We start from the raw sequence: 23,861 nt of genomic DNA on the forward strand, positions 1-23,861 counted from the left end.
CTTGCAAGATTTATTTAACCCATTGAGTCGCCTTTTTGCTGTCTCACAGATCCACCCGGACCTCCGGTCAATCCTAGAGTAACGGACACAACTAAGACCACCGCAACGCTGAACTGGGGCAAGCCTCTCGACAATGGCGGTCTGCAGGTCACGGGATATGTGATTGAGCACAAGAAGGAAGGCACGGAGGAGTGGGTGAAGGACACACCTTTGTCTCCACTGAGGATCACGGAGTTTGTCGTGCCTGAGCTGGAAAACGGCGCCAAGTACCACTTCAGAATCAGCGCGGTGAATGCAAAGGGCGCCGGCGAACCCGCCGAGACCAAAGAGCTGGTGGAGATTGTGGAGCATGCAGCTGAACCAGGTTTGGAGTTGGACCTTGAGCTGAGAAGAACTCTGGTCGTCAGAGCCGGCTGCTCCATTCGCCTGTTCGTACCGATCAAGGGCCGCCCGACACCAACGGTCACCTGGACCAAGGAAGGCGGCCCGGTGCCACGCGCCGTTATTGACAGCACAGAATCATTCACGATGCTGATCATACCCGAGAGTTCACGGATAGACGCGGGCAAATATGAGCTTACTCTGGAAAACTCTGCCGGGAAGAAGACCGCTGACATACATGTGAGAGTCCTGGATTCACCTGGACCTCCACTGAACTTGAAACCTGTCAAGATCGACAAGGAGAGCATCACTCTGCAGTGGGAGATGCCTCTGATCGACGGTGGCGCGAAGATCACAAACTACATCATCGAGAAGAGAGAATCAACACGCAAAGCCTTCGCTACTGCCGTAACAAAATGTTTGACTACATCGGTCAGAATCGGCGAGCTGGGTGAAGGCTGCGAGTATTATTTCAGAGTGTCTGCTGAGAATGAGTATGGCATCGGTGAAGCAGTGGAAACTACCGATCCAGTCCGTGCATCCCAGGCCCCAACTCCTCCAGACAGCATCATTCCTACCGACATCACGAAGACCTCAGTCAACCTGGTGTGGACCAAACCCAAGCACGACGGCGGAAGCAGAATCACGGGATACGTCCTGGAAGCCCAGAAGAAGGGAACCGACCAGTGGGCCCACGTAACCACAGTGAAGACCATGGACTTCTCAGTGAAGAACCTCAATGAGAATGAAGAGTATGTCTTCCGTGTGATGGCTGTCAACCAGTCTGGGAGAAGCCTTCCACGTGAGAGCAAACCCATCGTGGTCAGGGACTCCACCACCCTCCCTGAGTTTGACCTGCGTGGCATCTGTCAGAAGACGATCATTGCCAGAGCAGGAGATGACATTAAGATTGAAATCCCGGTCATGGGTCGTCCCAGGCCAACGGTGTCCTGGCAGAAAGACGGCGTCGCCCTGAAGCTCACGCAGAGAACCAACGTAGAAACAACACCCGCAACTGTCATTTTCAGTATCAGTGAGTGCAACCGAGCAGACAGCGGCAGGTACGCCATGACGGCAAAGAACATCGTCGGCTCTGTGACGGACAACATCATCGTGAGAGTGCATGACGTACCCGGTCCACCTAAAGGACCGGTAAACATCGTGGAGATATCTCGCACCTACTGTGTGTTTTCGTGGGAGCCTCCCGAGAATGACGGCGGTGTTCCCATCAACAACTATGTGGTTGAAATGAGAGATACAACCTCCCAAACGTGGAACGAGCTGTCAACCAACATCATCCGCACGGTCTACAAAGCCATTCGGTTAAACACCGGATCAGAGTACCAGTTCAGAGTCAAGGCAAAGAACAGATATGGCGTTGGACCACCCATCACCTCAGAATCAGTTGTGGCTGCATATCCATTCAAAGTACCCGGACCTCCTGGAACTCCCAACGTTGTGGCTTTCACCAAGGACTCAATAACGATTGGCTGGAACGAGCCCGTGTCTGACGGTGGAAATGAAGTGATTGGCTACCATGTTGAGAGGAAGGAGAGGAGCAGCATCATGTGGTACAAGATCAACAAGAGTATCGTGAAAGGAAACATCTTTAAATCCTCTGGGCTTGAAGATGGAGTTGCTTATGAATTCCGTGTCTCCGCTGAAAACATGGCAGGCGTGGGGAAACCCAGTAAAGCCTCAGAGGCAATACTTGCGTTGGACCCCATCGACCCACCGGGTCAGCCTGAGCCGATCTTCGTCAACAAGAACGTAATCACCATCCAGTGGACGAAGCCAGAGTACGACGGCGGCTTCAAGATCACCGGCTACATTGTGGAGAAGAGAGAGCTGCCTGCTGGTCGCTGGATGAGAGCCAACTTCACCAACATCATAGAGACGGCATTCACCGTCAGCGGTCTGACTCAGGACACCGTCTACGAGTTCCGTGTCATTGCTAGAAACTCGGCAGGTGCCGTGAGCATCCCCTCCGACCCCTCAGACCAAATCACCTGCAAAGACGACATCGTCGAGCCGCGTATCATGGTCGACGCCATCTACAAGGACGTGGTTCTCCTGAAGGCGGGAGAGTCCTTCAAGCTGGACGCTGATATTGCTGGACAACCAACGCCCTCGATGGTTTGGACAAAGAACGGAAAAGAGGTTGAGAACACGTTGAAGCTTGACATCAAGTTCACTGAACTGACGACCACTTTGACTAACAAGGACTCTGTCAGATCAGACGGGGGAGAGTTTGTTTTGACTGCCACTAATGTGGGAGGCTTTGCAAAGCACATCTTCAATGTTAAAGTTCTAGACAGGCCTGGACCTCCAGGTGGACCCCTCAAAGTCTCGGACGTCACCGCTGACAACTGTGTCCTCGCTTGGACGCCGCCTGCTGACGACGGTGGCGCCAAAATCGAAGGATACGTGATTGAGAAGCGTGAATCGAGCAGACTGGTGTGGACCAACGTGGCTTCGGAACTACAAGTCACACAACAGAAAGTGACCAAGCTCCTCAAAGGAAATGAATACATCTTCAGAGTAATGGCAGTCAACAAATATGGAGTCGGTGAGGCTCTCGAATCGGAGCCCACAATTGCAGATAATCCATACACGATCCCAGACCCTCCAGAGAGCCCGGAGGTCACCGCCATCACCAGAGATTCAATGGTATTAATGTGGCAAGCACCAAAGAGTGACGGAGGAACCCCCATCACTAACTACCACATTGAGAGAAAAGACAAAGCTGGTCTCCGCTGGCTCAAGTGCAACAAGAGGAAGGTGAAAGATCTGCAGTTCAAGGCTACAGGTCTGCACGACGGACATGAATATAAGTTCAGAGTTATTGCAGAAAACGCTGCAGGCATCAGCGCGCCGAGTGTTTCCAGTCTGTTCTACAAGGCCACTGATGGACTGTTCAAACCAGGTGCTCCATGCAACCCCAGAATCCTGGACACCACAAAGTCCTCCATCACTGTGGCCTGGAACAGACCTGTGTATGACGGTGGTTCTGAAATCACCGGCTACATAGTGGAGACGTGCGTTCCTTCTGAAAAGGCAGAGGAGGAGGAGTGGACTATTGTGACGCCGAAAGAGGGTTTGCTGGCAACTTCATTCACCATCATTAATCTGAAGGAGAACCAGGAGTACAAGATCAACATCTCAGCCGTCAACGCTGAAGGAATTGGAGAGCCCGCGTCTGTTCCTGACAGTGCTAAGGCAGAGGACCGGCTAATCCCACCCGAGATGGACCTGGATCTGGAGCTCCGGAAGGTGGTCAGTCTCAGGGCCTGTTGTTCACTCAGACTCTTTGTTCCCATCAAAGGACGGCCGAGTCCTCAGGCCAAGTGGACCAAAGGGGACGGGGAGCCGGTTGAGAGGGCGACTATCGACAGCACATCGTCATACACATTACTGGTGATAGAAAACGTCAACCGATTCGACAGTGGGAAATACAATCTAACAATTGAAAACAGCTCCGGCTCCAAGACCGCAACCGTGCAGGTCAGAGTGCTGGACACACCCAGCTCCCCGCAGAACCTGAAGATCACTGCAGTGACAAATGAAGCTGTCACTCTGGCGTGGGATCCGCCTGTGAATGATGGAGGAGTGAAAATTAAGAACTATGTTGTTGAAAAGCGCGAGTCTACAAGGAAAGCTTACGCTACTGTTAATGCTAACTGTCATCAAACCACCTTCACAGTGGACCAGCTGCTAGAAGGATGCAACTATTACTTCAGAGTCCTTGCTGAGAACGAATACGGCATCGGGCTGCCGATTGAAACAGGTGAGTCCATCAAAGTGTCTGAGAAACCTCAGCCACCTGGGAAGATTACCCTGAAGGACGTCACCAAGAACAGCGTCACGCTCTCTTGGGAAAAGCCGGAGCACGACGGTGGCAGCCGAGTGGGCTGCTACGTCGTTGAGATCCAGCCTAAAGGTGTCGATAAGTGGAGCCAGGCTGTGATTGTGAAGGAAACTGAAGCTACCATCAGCGGACTGAACGCAGGGGAAGAATACATGTTCCGCGTCTCGGCTAGAAATGAGAAGGGAACAAGCGACCCTCGTCAAATCGGCGTCCCTGTAATCGTCAAAGACCTTGTGATTGCGCCTGTTACCAAGATGCTGTTTAACACATTTAGTGTGTTGGCAGGCGAAGACCTGACGGTGGATGTACCGTATGTGGCTCGTCCCAAAGCGGCTGTATCCTGGGTGAAGGATGGTCAGCCTCTGAAGAGGACCACCAGGGTCAACTTTACTGCAACAGATACGATGTTGAACCTTAACATTAAAGAGGCCACAAAGGACGATGTTGGACACTACATTATCACCCTCAGCAACACGGCAGGAGAGACGACGGCTGATATTGGAATCGTTGTCCTCGACAAACCCGGCCAGCCAGGCGGTCCAGTTAAAGTAGAGGAGGTGACTTCTGACAGTGTCACTGTTTCCTGGAATCCCCCTGAATATGATGGCGGCTGTACCATCAAGAATTACATTGTGGAAAAGAGGGACACTTCCACGACCGAGTGGATAGTCGTGTCTTACAACCTGGCTCGCACCAAGATCAAAGCTGGCCGACTGAAGGCCGGCTCAGAGTATCAGTTCAGAGTCACCGCAGAAAACAGATACGGAAAAGGCCCAGCTCTCGTGTCCGAGTGTATCTTGGCCCAGTACCCGTACAAGCTCCCAGGACCCCCAGGAACACCGTCTATTGCAGCCTGCACCAAGGACAGTATGGTGGTGGCTTGGAATGAACCGGTGAATGATGGTGGAAGCACCATCTTGGGTTACCATCTTGAACGTAAAGAGAGGAACAGCATTCTGTGGGTCAAACTCAACAAGTCGTTGATTACTGACCAGACTTTCAAGAGCAGTGGCCTGGAGCAAGGCATGGAGTATGAATACAGAGTTTATGGCGAAAACATAGTTGGAATTGGCAAAGTAAGTAAAGTTTCTGAGGGAGTTATTGCCAGGGATCCTTGTGATCCTCCCGGTACCCCAGAGGCAATAAAGATCACTAAAGACTCTGTGACGATTGCTTGGACGAAGCCTGAGTATGATGGTGGTGCAAAGGTCACCGGCTACGTAGTGGAAAAGAAGGAGCTTCCTGAAGGTCGCTGGCTGAAGGCTAATTTCACAAATGTCATCGAGACAGAGTATGTCGCCACAGGACTGGTACAGGACAACCAATATGAGTTCCGTGTGATCGCCAGAAATGCTGCTGGCGTGTTCAGCCTTCCGTCTTACAGCTCCGGCCCCATCACCGCCAAGGACGAGATCGAGCCACCACGCCTCAGCATCGACCCGCAGTACACTCAGACCATGGTGGTCAATGCCGGAGAACACTTTAAGATTGATGCAGATGTCCACGGAAAACCGTTGCCCTCTATCCACTGGATGAAGGGGGAGCAGGAACTGGGCAACACCATCCAAAGGGAGATCAAGAACACGCCCACGAAAGCCTTAATTTCCGTCAAAGAGGCAAAACTGTCAGACGGCGGTCAGTACACTCTGCTGCTGAGAAACCCCGGAGGAGAAAAGGCCACACACATAAACGTGGTTGTTTTGGATAAACCTGGAGAACCACAGGGGCCTTTTGTTGTGACGGGAATTACTAAAGATCGATGCTGTCTGGCGTGGAAACCCCCAACACAAGATGGTGGCAGCAAGATCTCTCACTATGTTGTTGAAAGGAGGGAGACGAGCAGATTGGTCTGGACAGTCATTGACCCAAAAGTGGAAAATATTTGTCTTAAAGTCACAAAACTCCTAGAGGGAAATGAGTACATCTTCAGAGTTCGTGCCGTGAACCAGTTTGGAACCGGTGCCGCACTGGAGTCTGATGCTGTCATAATCAAAGACCCATACATGGTACCTGGATCCCCCAGGAGCCTGGAGGTTTCACACATTAAGAAGGATTCAATGGTGCTGAATTGGGAGGCTCCTTCTGAAGATGGAGGCAGTCCTATCACTGGATACATCATCGAGAAGCATGACAAAGAGGGCGTGAGATGGACACGATCCAACAGAAAGACGGTCACTGATTTGACTTTCAAGATCACTGGACTGCTGGAAAGCCACAGCTACGAGTTCAGAGTTGCAGCTGAAAATGCAGTTGGCGTTAGTGAGCCCAGCTCTGCAACGGTCTACTACAAAGCCCTGGATCCCATCTTCAGGCCTGGTCCACCACATAATCCCAGAGTTACAGACACAACAAAGACATCGGTGTTCCTGTCGTGGGGAAAGCCAGCCTGTGACGGAGGCTGCGAGATTCAGGGATACATCGTGGAGTGCTGCACCACCACAGAGCCGGCAGAAGTCCCAGACACGGGGGCAGCGACTACAGAACCACCAGCTGAGGAATGGACGATGTGCTCACCACCAACAGGCATCAAGAAGACCAAGTTTGAGGTTCCAAACCTTAAGGAAAACCAGGCGTACAAGTTCAGAGTGTGTGCTATCAACAAAGTTGGCGTTGGGGAGCATGCCGATGTCTCCGGAGCTGTTGTGGCCAGAGACAGGGCGGAGGAGCCCGACCTGGACATTGACCCGGAACTAAGAAAGATTGTGACCATCAAAGCCGGCACTTCCCTGAGACTCTTTATCCCCATCAAAGGACGGCCCACTCCATCCATCAAGTGGGACAAAGACGAAGCCGCTCTGAAGGAGACTGCTCAGCTAGAGACTACCAGCAGTTACACGTCCCTCGTGATCGATAAGATGAGCAGAAATGACAGCGGGAAGTACACAATCACTGCAGAAAACTCTAGCGGAACCAAGTCTGCGTTTGTTCTTGTTCGTGTTCTTGACACTCCGAGTGCGCCCGTTAATCTTAAAGTCAAAGAAATCACAAACCAGTCGGTGACTCTTCAATGGGAACCTCCTCTCTTGGACGGTGGGTCCAAAATCAAGAACTATGTAGTTGAAAAGAGAGAAAGCACACGCAAAACATACGCAGCTGTCGTGACAAACTGCCACGCTCTTTCTTGGAAGATTGAGCCTCTTCAGGAGGGCTGCAGCTACTACTTCAGAGTGTATGCCGAGAACGCTCATGGTGTGGGTCTGCCTGCCGCAACCGTCGACCCTCTTAAGGTCTCAGAAGTTCCCCAGTCTCCAAAGAATCTGATCGTTACAGATCAGACCAAAACAAGCATCTCTTTGGCCTGGGAGAAGCCCGAGTACGACGGTGGAAGCAGAGTGATTCAGTATCTGCTGGAGGTGCAGCTGAAGGGGCAGGAGAAATGGAATAATGTTAATTCATTCAAGACTATGGAGGCCACGGTGTCCAATCTCAACCCAGGAGAGGAGTATCTGTTCAGGGTCACAGCGATCAACGATAAGGGGAAGAGTGACCCCAAAGTCCTCGCAGGGCCAGTAATGACGAAGGACTTGGTGTTTGAGCCTGACGTGCGTCCAGCTTTCAGTAGCTACAGCGTCCACGTGGGAAAAGACACCAACATAGAAATTCCTATCTTTGGACGACCCAAACCAACAGTCACATGGTCCAAAGATGGAGCTCCTCTGAAGTTCACCACCAGAGTTAATATACAGAATACGCCAACACACACAACGCTGAGCATTAAGGAAGCAGCAGGTGACGATGGCGGCATGTATAGCATTAATGTTTCCAACTCCGTTGGAAAGAAGGACACTACGGTCGAAATTATCGTGCTCGATAAGCCGGGCCCTCCGTCCGGTCCCGTGAAGTTCGATGAAATCACAACACAGAGTGTCACTATTTCATGGGGTGTTCCAAAGCACGTCGGCGGATGCCACATCTCAAACTACATTGTGCAGAAGAGAGACACCACGACAACAACGTGGGAAAATGTTACCATAAACTGTGCACGGACCAGTATCAAAGTACCTCGGCTGAAGACTGGCGCCGAGTATCAGTTCAGAATCATTGCACAGAACCGATATGGCAAGAGTCACGGTCTGGACTCGTCCTCTGTGATTGCCCAGTACCCGTACCGGGAGCCTGGGCCACCAGGCACCCCGTTCATCTCCTCTTTGTCCAGGGACCACCAGATTGTTGAGTGGCATGAACCCGTGTCCGATGGAGGCAGCCCCGTTCTCGGGTACCATCTGGAAAGGAAAGAAAGGAACAGCATCCTCTGGGTGAAAATTAACAAGACTCTTATCCATGAGCCCAAGTTTAAGAGTTACCCACTGGAGGAGGGTATTGAGTATGAATACAGGGTTTGTGCTGAGAATATTGTCGGCATTGGAAGGTGTAGTAAGATTTCAGAGGGCTGTGTTGCCCGTGACCCATGTGATCCTCCAGGCATACCAGAGGCCATCCATGTGACAAAAGATACCATTGTTATCCAGTGGACAAAGCCAGAGTACGATGGTGGCAGTAACATCACTGGCTACACCGTAGAGAAGCGTGACCTGCCAGAGGGCCGGTGGGTGAGGGCCAACTTCACTAACGTGATTGAGACCCAGTTCACCGTCACTGGTCTGACTGAAAGCGCACAGTATGACTTCAGGGTCATTGCAAAAAATGCCGTTGGCACAGTGAGCAAACCATCGTACAACAGTGGACCAATCACTGCAAGTGATAAAATCGAGACTCCCAAATTCTCCATCGATCCCGCCTTCACCAAGACCATCATCATCAATGCTGGTGAGACTTTCAAGCTCAATGCCGATGTCCGTGGCAAACCTCTGCCGGTAATCCAGTGGTTCAAGGATGAAAAACCACTGGAGAACACCCTACGTCTTCAAATCAGAAACACTGAGACTCATGCACTGGTTGTTATTAAGGACTGTGTCAGGGTGGACAGCGGCACGTACACCCTGCAGCTGACCAATGAAGCCGGTAGTGAAACGGTCCCATTCAAGGTAGTGGTTCTGGATAGACCCAGCCAATGTGAAGGACCACTTCATGTCACTGGAGTGGCTGAAGATCGGTGCACGCTGGCGTGGCATGCCCCTCAACATGACGGCGGTAGTGCCATAATGCACTATGTCATCGAGAGACGAGAGACCAGCCGCCTGGCCTGGACAGTTGTTTCCAGCAGCTGTAGCACCACCTGCTACAAAGTCACCAAACTGCTTGAAGGAAATGAATACATGTTCAGAGTCATGGCCGTGAACAGTTATGGTGTCAGTGAACCGCTGGAGTCAGGCGGAGTGATCATGAAGACACCGTTCCTTCCTCCTGGATCGCCTCACATTGAGGATGTGTCGAATATTACCCGCGACGGCATGACCCTCACCTGGTCTGCTCCCGAGACAGAGGGTGGCAGTGAAATCTCCAACTACATCATTGAAAAGAAGGACAGAAGTGGAATCAAATGGACTCGATGCAACAGGCAGAAGGTCACTGACCTCTCCTTCAGAGTCACGGGCCTGTCCACCGGACATGAGTACGAGTTCAGAGTGTCTGCAGAGAACGCGGTTGGGGTGGGAGAGCCCAGCCTTCCAAGTTCATACTATAAGGCAAGTGATCCAAAGTACAAACCTGGAGCGCCCGCGTACGTGAACGTGATCGACTCCACAAAGAACTCGATCACCGTGTCGTGGGGAAAGCCCCTGTCTGATGGCGGCAGCACAATTCAGGGATACATTGTTGAAGTGTGCAAAGCTGAGGAGGATCAGTGGACCATGGTCACCCCCCCAACTGGCCTGCGTGTCAACAAATATGAAATTTCTAAACTTACCGAGGGCCAAGAGTACAAGATCCAGGTGTGTGCCCTGAACAAACTGGGAGTCGGCGAGCCAGCGGTTCTTTCTGGAACAGCAAAGCCCGAAGAACGAGTAGAGCCACCCGAGATCCACCTGGACTCCGAGCTCAGGAAGGGTATCGTGCTGAAAGCTGGTGGATCTGTTCAAATCCACATTCCCTTCAAGGGAAGGCCGACTCCCGAGATCCAGTGGAACAAGGATGAGGGCGCCCTGACCGAGAAGGCAGTCGTCGAGAAAGCTCTCCATTACACTCAGCTGTCCATTGACTCGTGCGACCGCAACGATTCTGGAAAATACACCCTCACGCTCACCAACAGCAGTGGTACCGTCTCTGAGTTCGTCTCTGTTAAAGTTCTTGATACACCCGCAGCCCCGCAGAACCTTGTGGTCAAAGAAGTCCGAAAGGATTCTGTCACTCTCGTATGGGACGCCCCACTGATTGATGGAGGATCAAAAATTAAAAACTATGTAATTGATAAACGTGAATCCACCAGAAAGGCATTTGCAAATGTGTCCACAAAATGCAGCAAGACCACCTTCAAGGTAGAGAACCTCGTCGAAGGTGCCATGTACTACTTCAGAGTTATGGCTGAGAATGAATATGGAGTTGGCCAGGCTGTTGAAACAAAGGCTGCTTCAAAAGCCTCCGAGGTGCCACTGCCTGTGGGAACAGTCTTCCTCACTGACGTGACGAAGGCCAGTGCTACTCTGGCGTGGGAGAAGCCAGAGCATGACGGAGGCAGCAGGATCGCTGGCTATCTCATCGAGATGCAGCCAAAGGGAACAGACAAGTGGGGAGTTGCGACAAACACAAAGACATGTGAAGGTACTGTCACGGGCCTCACGGCAGGAGCCGAGTACTTGTTCCGTATCATTGCATACAACGAGAAGGGAAAGAGTGAGCCAAAGGCGCTGGCTGCACCGGTTGTTGCCAGTGACATGACCATAGAACCAAGTATCAAGAGTCAGTTCAACACTTACAGTGTACTGGCAGGAAAAGAACTGAAACTGGAGTTCCAGGTGGTTGGTAGGCCCAAACCCAGAATCAGCTGGACCAGGGATGGTCAGACTATGAAGGTGACATCCAGAGTCAATGTGGTCAACACTGCAACGACTACAGGAATTCAGATCACCGAAGCTTGCAAGGATGACTTTGGCAAATATTCCATCACTGCCACCAATTCTGTTGGTACAGTCACCGAGGATCTGACTGTCATCATCCTTGACAAGCCGGGTCCACCAACTGGGCCCATAAAAGTGGTTGAAGTGAGCAACACGTTTGTTCACCTGTCCTGGGAGCCGCCAGAGTACACTGGAGGATGCCAAGTGAAGAATTACATTGTGGAGAAGAGAGACACCACCACCACCTCATGGCAGACAGTCACCACACAACTGGCTAGAACTGCTTTCAAGGTCACTAAGCTGAAGACTGGTGCAGAGTACCAATTCAGGATTATTGCCGAGAACAGATATGGAAAGGGTGCATCTCTGGACTCCAAGTCCATTGTGGTGCAGTATCCTTACAAAACACCAGGGCCTCCAGGAACGCCACATGTTCAATCTGCAACCAAAGAAATGATGATCATTGAGTGGAACGAGCCAGTTAACGATGGCGGGAGCTCAGTTATTGGTTATCACCTGGAGAGTAAGGAGAGAAGCAGCATTCTCTGGAACAAACTCAACAAGACTGTCATTGCTGATACTCAGTTCAAGATCTGTAACCTTGAGGAGGGTATTGGCTACGAGTTCAGAGTTTATGCTGAAAACATTGTTGGCATTGGTAGATGCAGTAAAGTGTCTGAGTCCTTTGTTGCACGTGACCCGTGTGATCCTCCTGGTGCCCCAGAAGCTGTGTCCATTACCAAGAACCAGATCAAGATCCAGTGGACCAAGCCCCTGTACGACGGTGGCAGCAAAGTGAATGGTTATATTGTGGAGAGGAAGGATCTCGCTTCTCCTGATGGGCGCTGGGTAAGAGCCAACTTCACCAACATCATTGAGACCGAGTACTCTATCACCGGTCTGACAGAGAATGAACAATATGAGTTCAGAGTTATTGCGAGAAACGCCGCCGGAGTCTTCAGTGAGCCTTCAGACAGTTCTGGACCCATCACTGCTACCGATGAAATTGAGCCACCAAGAGCTTCAATGGATCCCAAATACAAGGATGTTATTGTGGTGAACGCTGGAGAAAATCTTCTTATGGATGCAGACATTTATGGAAAACCCATTCCTGATATCGTCTGGCTCAAAGAGGGCAAAGAAATGGACAAAGCCTTACGTATTGAAGTGAAAACTACAGAGAAACGCACTTCCATGACCATCAAGGATGTGACCAAGCTGGACAGTGGTCACTATGACCTCGTCCTCAAGAATCTGGGTGGCACCAAAGCCTTCCCCATCACTGTTAAAGTCCTGGATAAGCCAGGCCCACCCACCGGCCCCATGAAGGTCACCGGGGTCATGGCCGACCGTTGCATCTTGGCCTGGTCTGAGCCGGCGCTGGACGGTGGCGCCACTATCAGGCACTATATCCTGGAGAAGAGAGAGACTAGCAGATTGTCCTGGACAGTTGTTGCATCAGATATCAAGGGGTTGTTCCATAAAGTGACGAGCTTGCTCCCTGGAGACGAGTACATCTTCCGGGTCAGAGCAGTCAACAAGTTTGGTGTCGGTGATTTCCTTGAAAGTGACCCTATCATAGCACGTAATCCTTACAAACCACCAAGTGCTCCTGGAACTCCAGAAGCTAGTCAGATAACAAAGGACTCTATGGTTTTGTCTTGGACTGCTCCAGAACACACTGGCGGAGCAAATATTGAAGGCTATCATCTTGAAAAACGTGATAAAGACAGTGTGAGGTGGACAAAATGCAACAGACAGAAGCTCACAGATCATTTCTTTAAGGTCACTGGTCTGATGACGGATCACTTCTATGAGTTCAGAGTTTCAGCTGAGAATGAGGCTGGAATGGGAGACCTCAGTGAGCTGTCCCTGTTCTGCAGAGCATGTGATGCCCCCACACCACCAGGACCTCCACACCATCCAAAGGTGATGGACTACTCGAAGTCCTCTGTGTCACTGTCCTGGGGTAAACCTGACTTTGATGGTGGCGCCTATGTCAAGGGTTACATCGTTGAGATGAGGGAGTACACCCCCATGCCCGAGTCCACGGAGGAGGCGGAAGTAGCCCCAGCGATAGACATACCAGTTGAAAAAGAGTGGAGCATGTGCACCCCTCCCACTGGCATTCAAGCTACCAAACTCACCGTCACAGATCTGAAGGAAGGTGTAGAGTACCAGTTCCGCATCTGCGCTATCAATTCAGAGGGCATAGGCGAGGCTGCCAACATTCACGGCACAGTGGTCACATCCGACAGGTCGGAAACACCAGAGATTGAGCTCGACGCCGACCTCAGAAAAGTGGTGTCTGTCCGAGCCGGTGGCACACTACGCCTGTTCGTCACCATCAGAGGACGCCCAGAGCCTGCCGTGAAGTGGGAGAAGGTTGAGGGTACCCTCACAGAACGAGCGGCCATCGACAGCACCAGCTCCTACACCATGCTCGTCATTGACAACGTTCACCGGTTTGACAGTGGCAAATATTCACTGACACTGGAGAACAGCAGTGGAACGAAATCTGCAGTTGTTGCAGTAAGAATCTTGGATACCCCAAGTGCCCCTCAAAATCTCAAGGTGAAGGAACTCAAGAAGGACTCAGTGACTCTGGCCTGGGACTCACCACTCACGGACGGTGGTTCTAAAATCACGAATTACATCGTAGAAAAGAGAGAGTCTGTCAGGAAAGTCTATACCACTGTCACCAACAACTGCACTGCAAACTCGTTTAAGATTGAAGAAATGCCTGAAGGTGGAATGTTCTACTTCAGAGTCTGTGCTGTCAATGAATATGGCCAAGGACAGATGGCAGAGACCAAAGAAATCAAAATCTCTGAGGTTCCTCTGCCTCCAAGCAAGGTTACCCTGGTTGACCTGACGAAGACGAGCGTGTCTCTGGCCTGGGAAAAGCCTGCTCATGATGGTGGAAGCAAAGTCATGTGCTACAATGTGGAATTTAAGCCCAAGACTGGAGACAAATGGGGCACTGCCTGCACAGTCAAGGTGACAGAGGCAACTATCCCAAATCTAACTCCCAATGAAGCCTATTTATTCAGAGTTATTGCCATTAATGAAAAGGGAAAGAGTGACCCAAAGGATCTTGGTTTGCCTGTGGTTGCAAAGGATGTGGCAATAGAACCATCAACTCATTTGCTGTTCACTACCTACAGTGTGAAGGCTGGAGATGATCTGACTCTTTCGGTTCCAGTAAGAGGCAGGCCAAAGCCTGTTGTGTCCTGGAAGAAAGACGGTCTTCCCCTGAAGCAAACGTCATCATTGACCATCAAGAACACTGCAACTGCTTCCAATGTCACCATCAAAGAGGCAAAGCGAGAACACGTTGGGAAGTACGAGGTGACGCTGGCCAACTCGGGCGGAACCATCACCGTTGACATTGGAGTTGTCGTTCTTGACAAACCAGGTGCACCGAAAGAAATCAAGGTAGACGCAGTGACCTCAGACAGCATCACGCTATCCTGGTCTCCACCAGAATACGATGGTGGATGCTGCATCAGCAACTATATTGTGGAGAAGAGAGACACCAACACTCAGGAATGGCAGATGGCGGCCAGTAATGTTGCCAGAACATCTTTCAAAGCTGGACGACTGACACACGGAGCAGAGTACCAATTCCGTATCTACGCAGTGAACCGGTACGGCAAGAGCACCTATCTGGATTCAACTGGAATCACAGCTCAGTACAACTTCAAACAGCCTGGGCCTCCTTCCACACCGATAGTGAAACATGCCACCAAATCATACATGTTGGTGACCTGGAATGAACCGGTGAGCGACGGCGGAAGTCCCGTTCTGGGATACCATGTTGAGAGGAAGGAACGCTCTAGCATCCTGTGGACAAAGATGAACAGGAGCATGCTCATAGACACTGAATATAAAGTCAGTGGTATTGAAGAGGGTATGATGTATGAATACCGGGTGTATGCTGAGAACATTGCTGGTATTGGTAAATGTAGCAAGGCTTGCGAGGCTGTGGCAGCCAGAGATCCATGTGATCCTCCAGGCACACCCATGGTCACCGCCATCACCAGAACATCTGTCTCCTTATCTTGGGATAAACCAGAGTATGATGGTGGAGCCAAAGTTTCAGGCTACATCATTGAAAGCAGAGACCTTCCTGAAGGACGCTGGACAAGGTGCAACTTCACCAACGTTCCTGAGACTCACTACGATGTGACAGGACTGACCGAGAACAGCCGCTACGACTTCCGAATCATTGCAAAAAACGCAGCTGGATTGTTTAGCATTCCTTCAGATAACACAGGCCCCATCACCGTGACAGACAACGTGGATCCGCCACGTATCATGATGGACGTGAAGTTCAGAGAAGCAGTTTACGTGAAAGCAGGAGAGACGCTGAAGATAAATGCTGATTTGGCTGGACGCCCGGCGCCTGTTGTGTCCTGGACCAAAGAAGGCAAAGAGATCGAGCTGCGAGCCAGAATCCAGATTGTTACAACAGAAACCAGCACCTGTGTCATTGTGAAGGACTGCATCAGGAAAGACTCTGGACAGTATGTGCTGACCCTGCAGAACATCGGTGGTACAGTTAACATGCCAGTGAACTGTGTGGTGATCGATAAGCCTGGACCCTCTGCCGGACCGCTCCAGATCACTGGCCTCACAGCTGACGCCTGCACTCTGTCATGGGGTCCACCGCAGGAGATCGGTGGTGCAAAAATCACACATTATGTTGTGGAGAAGCGCGACACCAGTCGATTGGCTTGGACTCTTGTGAAGGGTGACATCACTAAAACCTTCTACAAAGTTACCGGCCTGCTGAAGGGCAACGAGTACATCTTCAGAGTTTTGGCTGTCAGCAAGCACGGCCAGGGTGAGCCTCTGGAGAGCGAAGCGGTGAAGGTGACAGATCCATACACGATTCCTACCGCTCCAGCCAGTGTGGATGTTACTACAATCACTGGAGACTCGATGACCCTCACCTGGTGTAAGCCGGCCAGTGACGGAGGTAGTCCCATCACTGGATATGTGATTGAGCGACGTGAAAAGACAGGCATGCGATGGGTTCGTGTGAACAGAGACCTTATCCTCGAATGCACTGCAATCGCCACCAAACTACGCAAAGGCTGTGAATACGACTTCAGAGTGTACGCCGAAAATGCTGCTGGCGCGGGTCCTGTCAGCGAACCGTCTGCTACGTTCAGACCCGTCGACCCTCTGGTTGTTCCTTCTCGTCCAACAAAGCCAAAGATCGTCAACTCAACCAAAGACAGTGTGTCGATTGTCTGGAAACCACCCACAGACGACGGTGGAGCTCCCATACTCGGATACAGTGTGGAGTACAGAGACTACATCCCCAAACTAGTGGTGGAGGAAGACGAGGAAGAGTATGAGGAGGAAGAAGACGTACCCGAGTCACCTGAAGAGTTAGCTAGATGGGTGGAGGCCGTCCCTCTTACCAAAAGCTTGGAGTTCACCATTAGTGGGCTGAAGACAGACGCAGAGTACGAGTTCTGTGTAAAGGCCATAAACAAAGTGGGCAGCAGTGCACGTAGCCAGTATTCGGATGGTGGAGCCGCCATGGACAGAACAGCCGAGCCGTCGTTTGACGTCGACAGCGAAATGCGCAAAGTGCTAATCGTGAAGCATGGCACCGCATTTACTCTCAACGTGCCTTTCAGAGGAAATCCAGCGCCTTCGGCCATGTGGGCCAAAGAGGGTGTGGACCTGAAAGTGAGAGGAACCATCGATTCCACAGAAACCAGCACGTCTCTGACGCTGGAGAAGTCCACGCGGTACGACTCCGGAGAGTACTGCGTCACCATCGAGTCACCGCTGGGACAAGCTTCACTGCCCGTGGTAGTTAAGGTGCTCGACTCTCCTGGACCTCCAGTTAATGTTAAAGTCTCAGCAGTGACCAGGGACTCGGCGACACTCACCTGGGAGGCTCCAGAAAACGACGGTGGCGATGCGGTGAAGGCCTTCCACGTGGAGAAGCGCGAGGCCAGTAAGAAGGCCTGGGTGTCTGTGACCAGCAACTGCCACGCTCTGACGTACCGGGTGGAGGACCTGCAGGAGGGCGCCATCTATTACTTCAGGATCATTGGAGAGAATGAACATGGCATTGGAGTCCCGCAAGAGGCCAAGGCCGGAACCAAGATTACAGGTAACCTCCAATATTTTATTTCCAGACAACCTCACGTTCTTCATCGCATGTCTGAACCAAATGTCTCCTTGATTCCAGAGGTGCCAAGTCCACCCATGAAACTCGGAGTGGCGAACGTCACCAAAGACACCGTCACTCTGGCCTGGACCAGACCGGAGTACGACGGCGGCAGTAGGGTGAAAGGTTACGTAATTGATGCGGTGGAGAAGGGACAGACCAAGTGGGTGAAATGTTCCACTGTCAGAGCCATGACCCACACCATCAAGAACCTGAGGGAGGGGGCCGAGTACTTCTTCCGGGTCCGAGCCGAGAACCACGCTGGACTGAGTGAAGCCAAAGAGATGATTGTTCCTGTTCTGGTCAAAGAAATACAAGGTACATTCTCCAAGTTTACCCACATGTACACATTTATTAATGAGTAATTATTTGATAATAATAACTGATGCCTGTGTTTTTTCCTCCACAGAGGCTCCAGAGTTCGACATGGTCAACTACCCCAAGAACACAGTTTACGTGAAAGCAGGAAGCAACTTGACCTTTGAGATCCCGCTGAGCGGCAGACCCACACCAAAGGTCATCGTATCCAAGAACAACGTCGCCGTCAAAGGATCCAAGAGAATACTGACTGAAGTCACTCCAGACAGTTTGCTCGTCACGCTGACCGAGAGCATCTCAAGCGATGCCGGGAAATATGAATTCACTGCCTCAAACACAGGAGGAACCACAAAGATTGGCATCATTTTCGTGGTGCTGGATCGGCCTGGACCGCCTGTGGGTCCGGTGGAGATCGGAGAGGTCGGAGAGACCACAGTGTGTCTGAAATGGGCTCCTCCAGAGTACGACGGTGGCAGTCCTGTCACCAATTACGTGATTCTGAAGCGTGAGACCAGCACTCCCACCTGGGCCGAGGTGTCCACCAACATCGCTAGAAGCTCCATCAAGGTGACCAAGCTGACCAAGGGCGAGGAGTATCAGTTCAGGGTTAGGGCGGTTAACCGCTACGGCATGAGCGACCACATTGACAGCAAGCCCGTCATGATCAAGCTTCCTTACAGTAAGTCGGCCAGCCCTACCTGTTTCTTCTGTTTAGTTGTTGAATCTTTCTGATGGCGCTGCCATGTGTTACAGCTACGCCTGGACCTCCGTCCACGCCCTGGCTCGGCTTCGTGTCCAGAGAGACTTTGACCATCTGCTGGAACGAGCCGGTCAACGACGGTGGGAACTCCGTCGTCGGGTATCACCTGCAGATGAAGGAGAGGAGCAGCATCCTCTGGCAGAAGGTCAACAAGACGGCCATCGCCGGAAACCAGTGGCGCGTCACCAACATCTGTCCAGGACTCATCTACGAGTTCAAGGTGGCGGCTGAAAACGCTGCTGGCATCGGAAAAATGAGCAAAACCTCAGAGGAGGTGCTGGCTATTGATGCCTGTGGTGAGTTTATAATCTCTAAAGTCTAAATCTGAAACCGTGGACACACTGGGATGTTAAAGGTCTCTCTGGAACATCTTGGTCCAGAACGAGGCCACCTCTATCTGTGATCGGGGTTCAGACTGTTTAGGGTTCAGGCTCTCTGTGGTTCAGGCTCTTTAGGGTTCAGGCTCTTTGGGGTTCAGGCTCTTTGTGGTTCAGGCTCTTTAGGGTTCAGGCTCTTTGTGGTTCAGGCTCTTTCGGTTTCAGGCTCTTTGGGGTTCAGGTTCTTTGTGGTTCAGGCTCTTTGTGTTTCAGGGTCTTTGGGGTTCAGGCTCTTTGTGGTTCAGGCTCTTTGGGGTTCAGGCCCTTTGTGGTTCAGGCTCTTTGGGGTTCAGGCTCTTTGGAGTTCAGGCTCTTTAGGGTTCAGGCTCTTTGTGGTTCAGACTCTTTGTGGTTCAGGCCCTTTAGGGTTCAGGCTCTTTGGGGTTCAGGCTCTTTAGGGTTCAGGCTCTTTGGGGTTCATGCTCTTTGGGGTTCAGCCTCTTTGTGGTTCAGGCTCTTTTGGGTTCAGGCTCTTTGTGGTTCAGGATTTTTAGTGTTCAGGCTCTTTGGGGTTCAGGCTCTTTGGGGTTCAGGCTATTTGGGGTTCAGGCTCTTTAGTGTTCAGGCTCTTTGGAGTTCAGGCTCTTTGTGATTCAGGCTCTTTGGGGTTCAGGCTCTTTAGAGTTCAGGCTCTTTGTGGTTCAGGCTCTTTGGGGTTCAGGCTCTTTGTGGTTCAGGCTCTTTGGCGTTCAGGCTCTTTGGTGTTCAGGCTCTTTAGAGTTCAGGCTCTTTGTGGTTCAGGCTCTTTGTGGTTCAGGCTCTTTAGGGTTCAGGCTCTTTGGTATTCAGCCTCTTTGTGGTTCAGGCTCTTTTGGGTTCAGGATTTTTAGTGTTCAGGCTCTTTGGGGTTCAGGCTCTTTGGGGTTCAGGCTCTTTTGTGGTTCAGGCTATTTGGGGTTCAGGCTCTTTAGGGTTCAGGCTCTTTGGAGTTCAGGCTCTTTGTGATTCAGGCTCTTTGGGGTAAAGGCTCTTTGTGGTTCAGGCTCTTTGTGGTTCAGGCTCTTTGGGGTTCAGGCTCTTTGGCGTTCAGGCTCTCTGTGGGTACCGTTCAGCCTGGCTTTTTACTTTTCAGTGGCTATATTTAACATGGTGACTGTTTACACCAGGATTCTTCTCATTTTGACAGAACCTCCAGCCAATGTCCGAATCACAGAGGTCACCAAGAACTCGGTGACGCTGGCCTGGCAGAGGCCTCCATACGACGGCGGCAGTAAGATCACCGGGTACAGTCTGGAGAGGAGAGAAGCAGCAAGTGGCCGGTGGGTGAAGGCCAACTTCACAAACATCATCGAGATGGGTTTCACTGTGTCTGGGCTGACCCAGGACGAGTCCTACGAGTTCAGAGTATATGCCAAGAATGCCGTGGGCTCGGTCAGCAACCCATCGCTCATCGCTGGTCCAGTCACGTGTGTTGATGCCTGTGGTGAGTTCCTGAAGTCTATGACAGGTTTATGACTGTGCTTCTCCTCATCGGTGCCATATTGGTCTGAATGGTCTTGTGTCCTGCAGGCGCCCCAGCCATCGATCTCCCTCCTGATTACCTGGATGTGGTTCAGTACAAAGCCGGAACTTCAATCAAGCTCAGAGTCGGCATCATTGCAAAGCCTCTGCCAAGCATCGAGTGGCTGAAAAACGGGAAAGAGCTGGTGCAGACATCCACTCTGTCCATTGAGAGTACCACGGACTCTTCAGCTGTCTTGATCAAGGACACGGCACGCATGGACACGGGCTCATACGAGATCAAGATCAGGAACGTTCTGGGATCCGCAGCTGCCACCATCAGGATTGAAATCCTCGGTATTCACAGACTATATTTACTCTCTTACTTCATTCAGCTATCCATCTCGCTGTAATTTCTAATGCTTCTGCTTCATTCTGACCTTCTTGCAGACAAACCGGGACCTCCGGCAGGAAGCATCAACTTTAACTCCATCACCGCCGACCGGATCATCTTCAGCTGGGAGCCGGTGCCCGAAGTTGACCAGGGCGGCTCCAAGGTCACTCACTACATCGTCGAGAGGCGCGAGACCAGTCGAGTGGTCTGGTCTACCGTGTCAGACCAAAACGAGCAGACACACGTCTCCGTCAACAAGTTGGTCCGCGGAAACGAGTACGTGTTCCGCGTCAGGGCCGTCAACAAGTATGGAGTTGGTGAGGCGCTGGAGTCTGAGCCCGTCATTGCCAAGAATGCCTTTGGTAGGTTCTGAACTCACCAGCAGGGCTAATGTGATGAAGTATGTTAGATTAACTGATGACTGATGATAGATTTGAGTGTGTCTGTTTGTCCTGTGATGGACTGGCAACCTGTTGACTTTCCATAGTTAGCTGGGATCGGCTCCAGCACCCGGCACTGATCCGGGTAACGTGGCAAAGGAGATAGATGGATGGGCCACAAGCACTAAATGTGTACTGAAAATGTCTTCTGTGTGTTTTTGAAGTGACTCCGGGCCAACCTCGAACTCCTGAGGTCAACATAATCACCAAATCCACCATGGTGGTGGAATGGGACAAACCGGGAGTGGATGGCGGAAGCACCGTGAGCGGCTTCTACCTTGAGAGGCGGGACAAGAAGAGTTTGCGCTGGATCAGAGTTTACAAAGACCCCGTTGCCGACATCAAGCAGACCGTCTACCACCTGACCGAAGGAAACGAGTACCAGTACCGCGTCTGCGCCATCAACAAGGCCGGCGAGGGGCCGTTCTCCGACGCATCCGACTTCTACAAGGCTGCCGATCCAGTTGGTGAGTCTCTGAAATTCCCCACTGAAATGGAAGTAAATGTTCACCAGCTAATGATACTCATCTGAACTGCAGATCCTCCAGATGAGCCATGTAAGCTGAAGGTGGTGGACTCCACCAAGACCTCCATCACGTTGGGCTGGTCCAAGCCAGAATGGGACGGAGGCAGTGAGGTCACCAGCTATATGGTGGAGAAGCTGGTTGAAGGAGAAGAAGAGTGGGCGATGCTCACCTCCAAAGGAGAGGTCAAGACCTCAGAGTTCACGGTTCATGACCTAAAACCAAGCGTCAACTATTTCTTCAGAGTCTCTGCTGTCAACTGCTCCGGCCGCGGAGAGCCTCTGGAAATGACCGAACCTATGCAGGCCAAAGACATCCTGGGTAAATGAAATATTTAAACCTGTGAAATGTTTCTTCGGTGTAGACCTTGTTTTGATCCTGAATCTGGTCCTTTGTCTTGGTGTCCACAGAGGAGGCCCAGATCGACTCCGATGTAGCCATGAGGACCCACTACACCGTGAAGGCTGGCAAAGATGTGGAGCTGTCAGTTCCACTAAAAGGACGACCTGCTCCTACGGCTTCCTGGAGCAAAGGCGAAGAATGCATCGACCGTGACCCGAAATACGAGTTCCACCACTCCGACACGACCACCGTCCTCGTGATGCGTGAGGTGACGAGGCTGGACACCGGAAAGTACACGGTGAAGATCGAGAACGGAGTGGGAGAGGCAAAGACACTGACACTCTCCGTGAAGGTCCAGGACACCCCGGCGCTGTGCAGGAACCTGGTCCTGAAGGATGTGACCCGTGGGAAAGTGACCCTGTGCTGGGAGCCACCGCTCCTGGATGGTGGTGCCGAGATCACAAACTACGTCATCGAGAAGAGGGACTCCTCCAAGAGGTCCTACTCTGCTGTGACAAGCAAGTGTACTGAAACGACCTACACGATTGAAGACCTGTCGGAGAAGACGTCTTACTTCTTCCGTGTGCTAGCGGAAAATGAAAATGGCGTTGGTGAGCCATGCGAGACGCTGGATCCTGTGAAAGCCACAGAAACTCCAGGACCAGTGAAGGATATCTCGATGAAGGACTCGTCTAAGACCTCCGTGACTCTGCAGTGGCTGAAGCCGGACTATGACGGCGGCAGCATCATCTCTGATTACATGATCGAGAAGAAGGTGCAGGGCGAGGAGTGGGCTCTGGGAGGAACCAGCAGACAGTGCGAGTTTGAGGTGAAGAAACTGAAGGAGCACTCGGATGTATTCTTCAGAGTCGCTGCTCGGAACGAGAAGGGACAGGGAGAGTTTGTGGAGACCGGGGCCATTAAAGTCATAGACTACATCATCACGCCTGAGGCGGACCTGTCTGAGTATCCCAACAACACATTCAAAACCCGTCTGGGTCACAACGTGCACATTGAGCTGCCGTACAAAGGCAAACCGCGACCGGCGGTCCTGTGGCTGAAGGACAGCCTGCCCCTGAAGGAGAGCGACCAAATCCGCTTCAAGACCACCGAGAACAAAGCAACGCTGATGATTAAGAACGTGGCCAAGGAGAACGAGGGCAAGTACACCCTGACTCTGGACAACAAGGTCAACAGGAAGTCCTTCCACATCCACATCATCACACTCGGACCACCGTCAAAGCCTGTCGGGCCGATCAACCTGGACGAAGTGAGAGCCGAGAGCATCACGATTTCCTGGGAGGAACCCAACGACGACGGAGGCGGATACATCACCTGCTACACGGTGGAGAAGCGGGACGCCTTGCAGAACGACTGGAAGATGGCGTGCTCCAACGTACAGGGCACCCAGTACAAGATCTGCAACCTCATCAAGGGCCACCAGTACCAGTTCAGAGTGTGTGCTGAGAACCGCTACGGCGTCAGTGAGCCTCTGCTCTCTCAGATGGTGGTCGCTAAACACCAGTTCAGGCCTCCGGGCCCGCCAGGCAAACCCTTCGTGTACAATGTCACCAACGACGGCATGACCATCCAGTGGGAGAAACCCATCTACGATGGCGGCACAGCCATCCAGGGCTACCACGTGGAGAAGAAGGAGAAGAACAGCATCATGTGGCAGAAGGTGAACACTGTCGTCATCAAGGAGACTGACTTCAGGATCCTGGAGCTCATTGAAGGCCTCGAGTACTCGTTCAGGGTCTACGCCCAAAACGACTCTGGGTTCAGTCGAATGAGCGACGAGTGCAAACCCACGATGGCCGTCAGTCCCGTTGGTGAGTCTTTAACGTGGTAGTTTAATTCATTTG

General features: G+C 51.7%; 1 protein-coding gene across 1 annotated transcript in view; it reads left to right on the forward strand.

Annotated features, from left to right (window-relative positions):
* The window catches only part of LOC308128191 (titin-like), a gene marked incomplete at its 5' end in the record, with an annotated part of 167,030 nt that overhangs the window by 117,076 nt on the left and 26,093 nt on the right, over positions 1 to 23,861 (forward strand). The window contains 10 exon segments of the mRNA XM_080493900.1: positions 50 to 17,344; positions 17,423 to 17,719; positions 17,811 to 18,398; positions 18,473 to 18,775; positions 19,983 to 20,279; positions 20,366 to 20,653; positions 20,747 to 21,052; positions 21,295 to 21,597; positions 21,670 to 21,975; positions 22,065 to 23,828. Coding sequence (XP_080350026.1) covers positions 50 to 17,344; positions 17,423 to 17,719; positions 17,811 to 18,398; positions 18,473 to 18,775; positions 19,983 to 20,279; positions 20,366 to 20,653; positions 20,747 to 21,052; positions 21,295 to 21,597; positions 21,670 to 21,975; positions 22,065 to 23,828 — 21,747 coding nt within the window.

Source organism: Lipophrys pholis (genome assembly GCF_963383615.2).
Source record: "Lipophrys pholis genome assembly, contig: SCAFFOLD_52, whole genome shotgun sequence".
NCBI lineage: Eukaryota > Metazoa > Chordata > Actinopteri > Blenniiformes > Blenniidae > Lipophrys > Lipophrys pholis.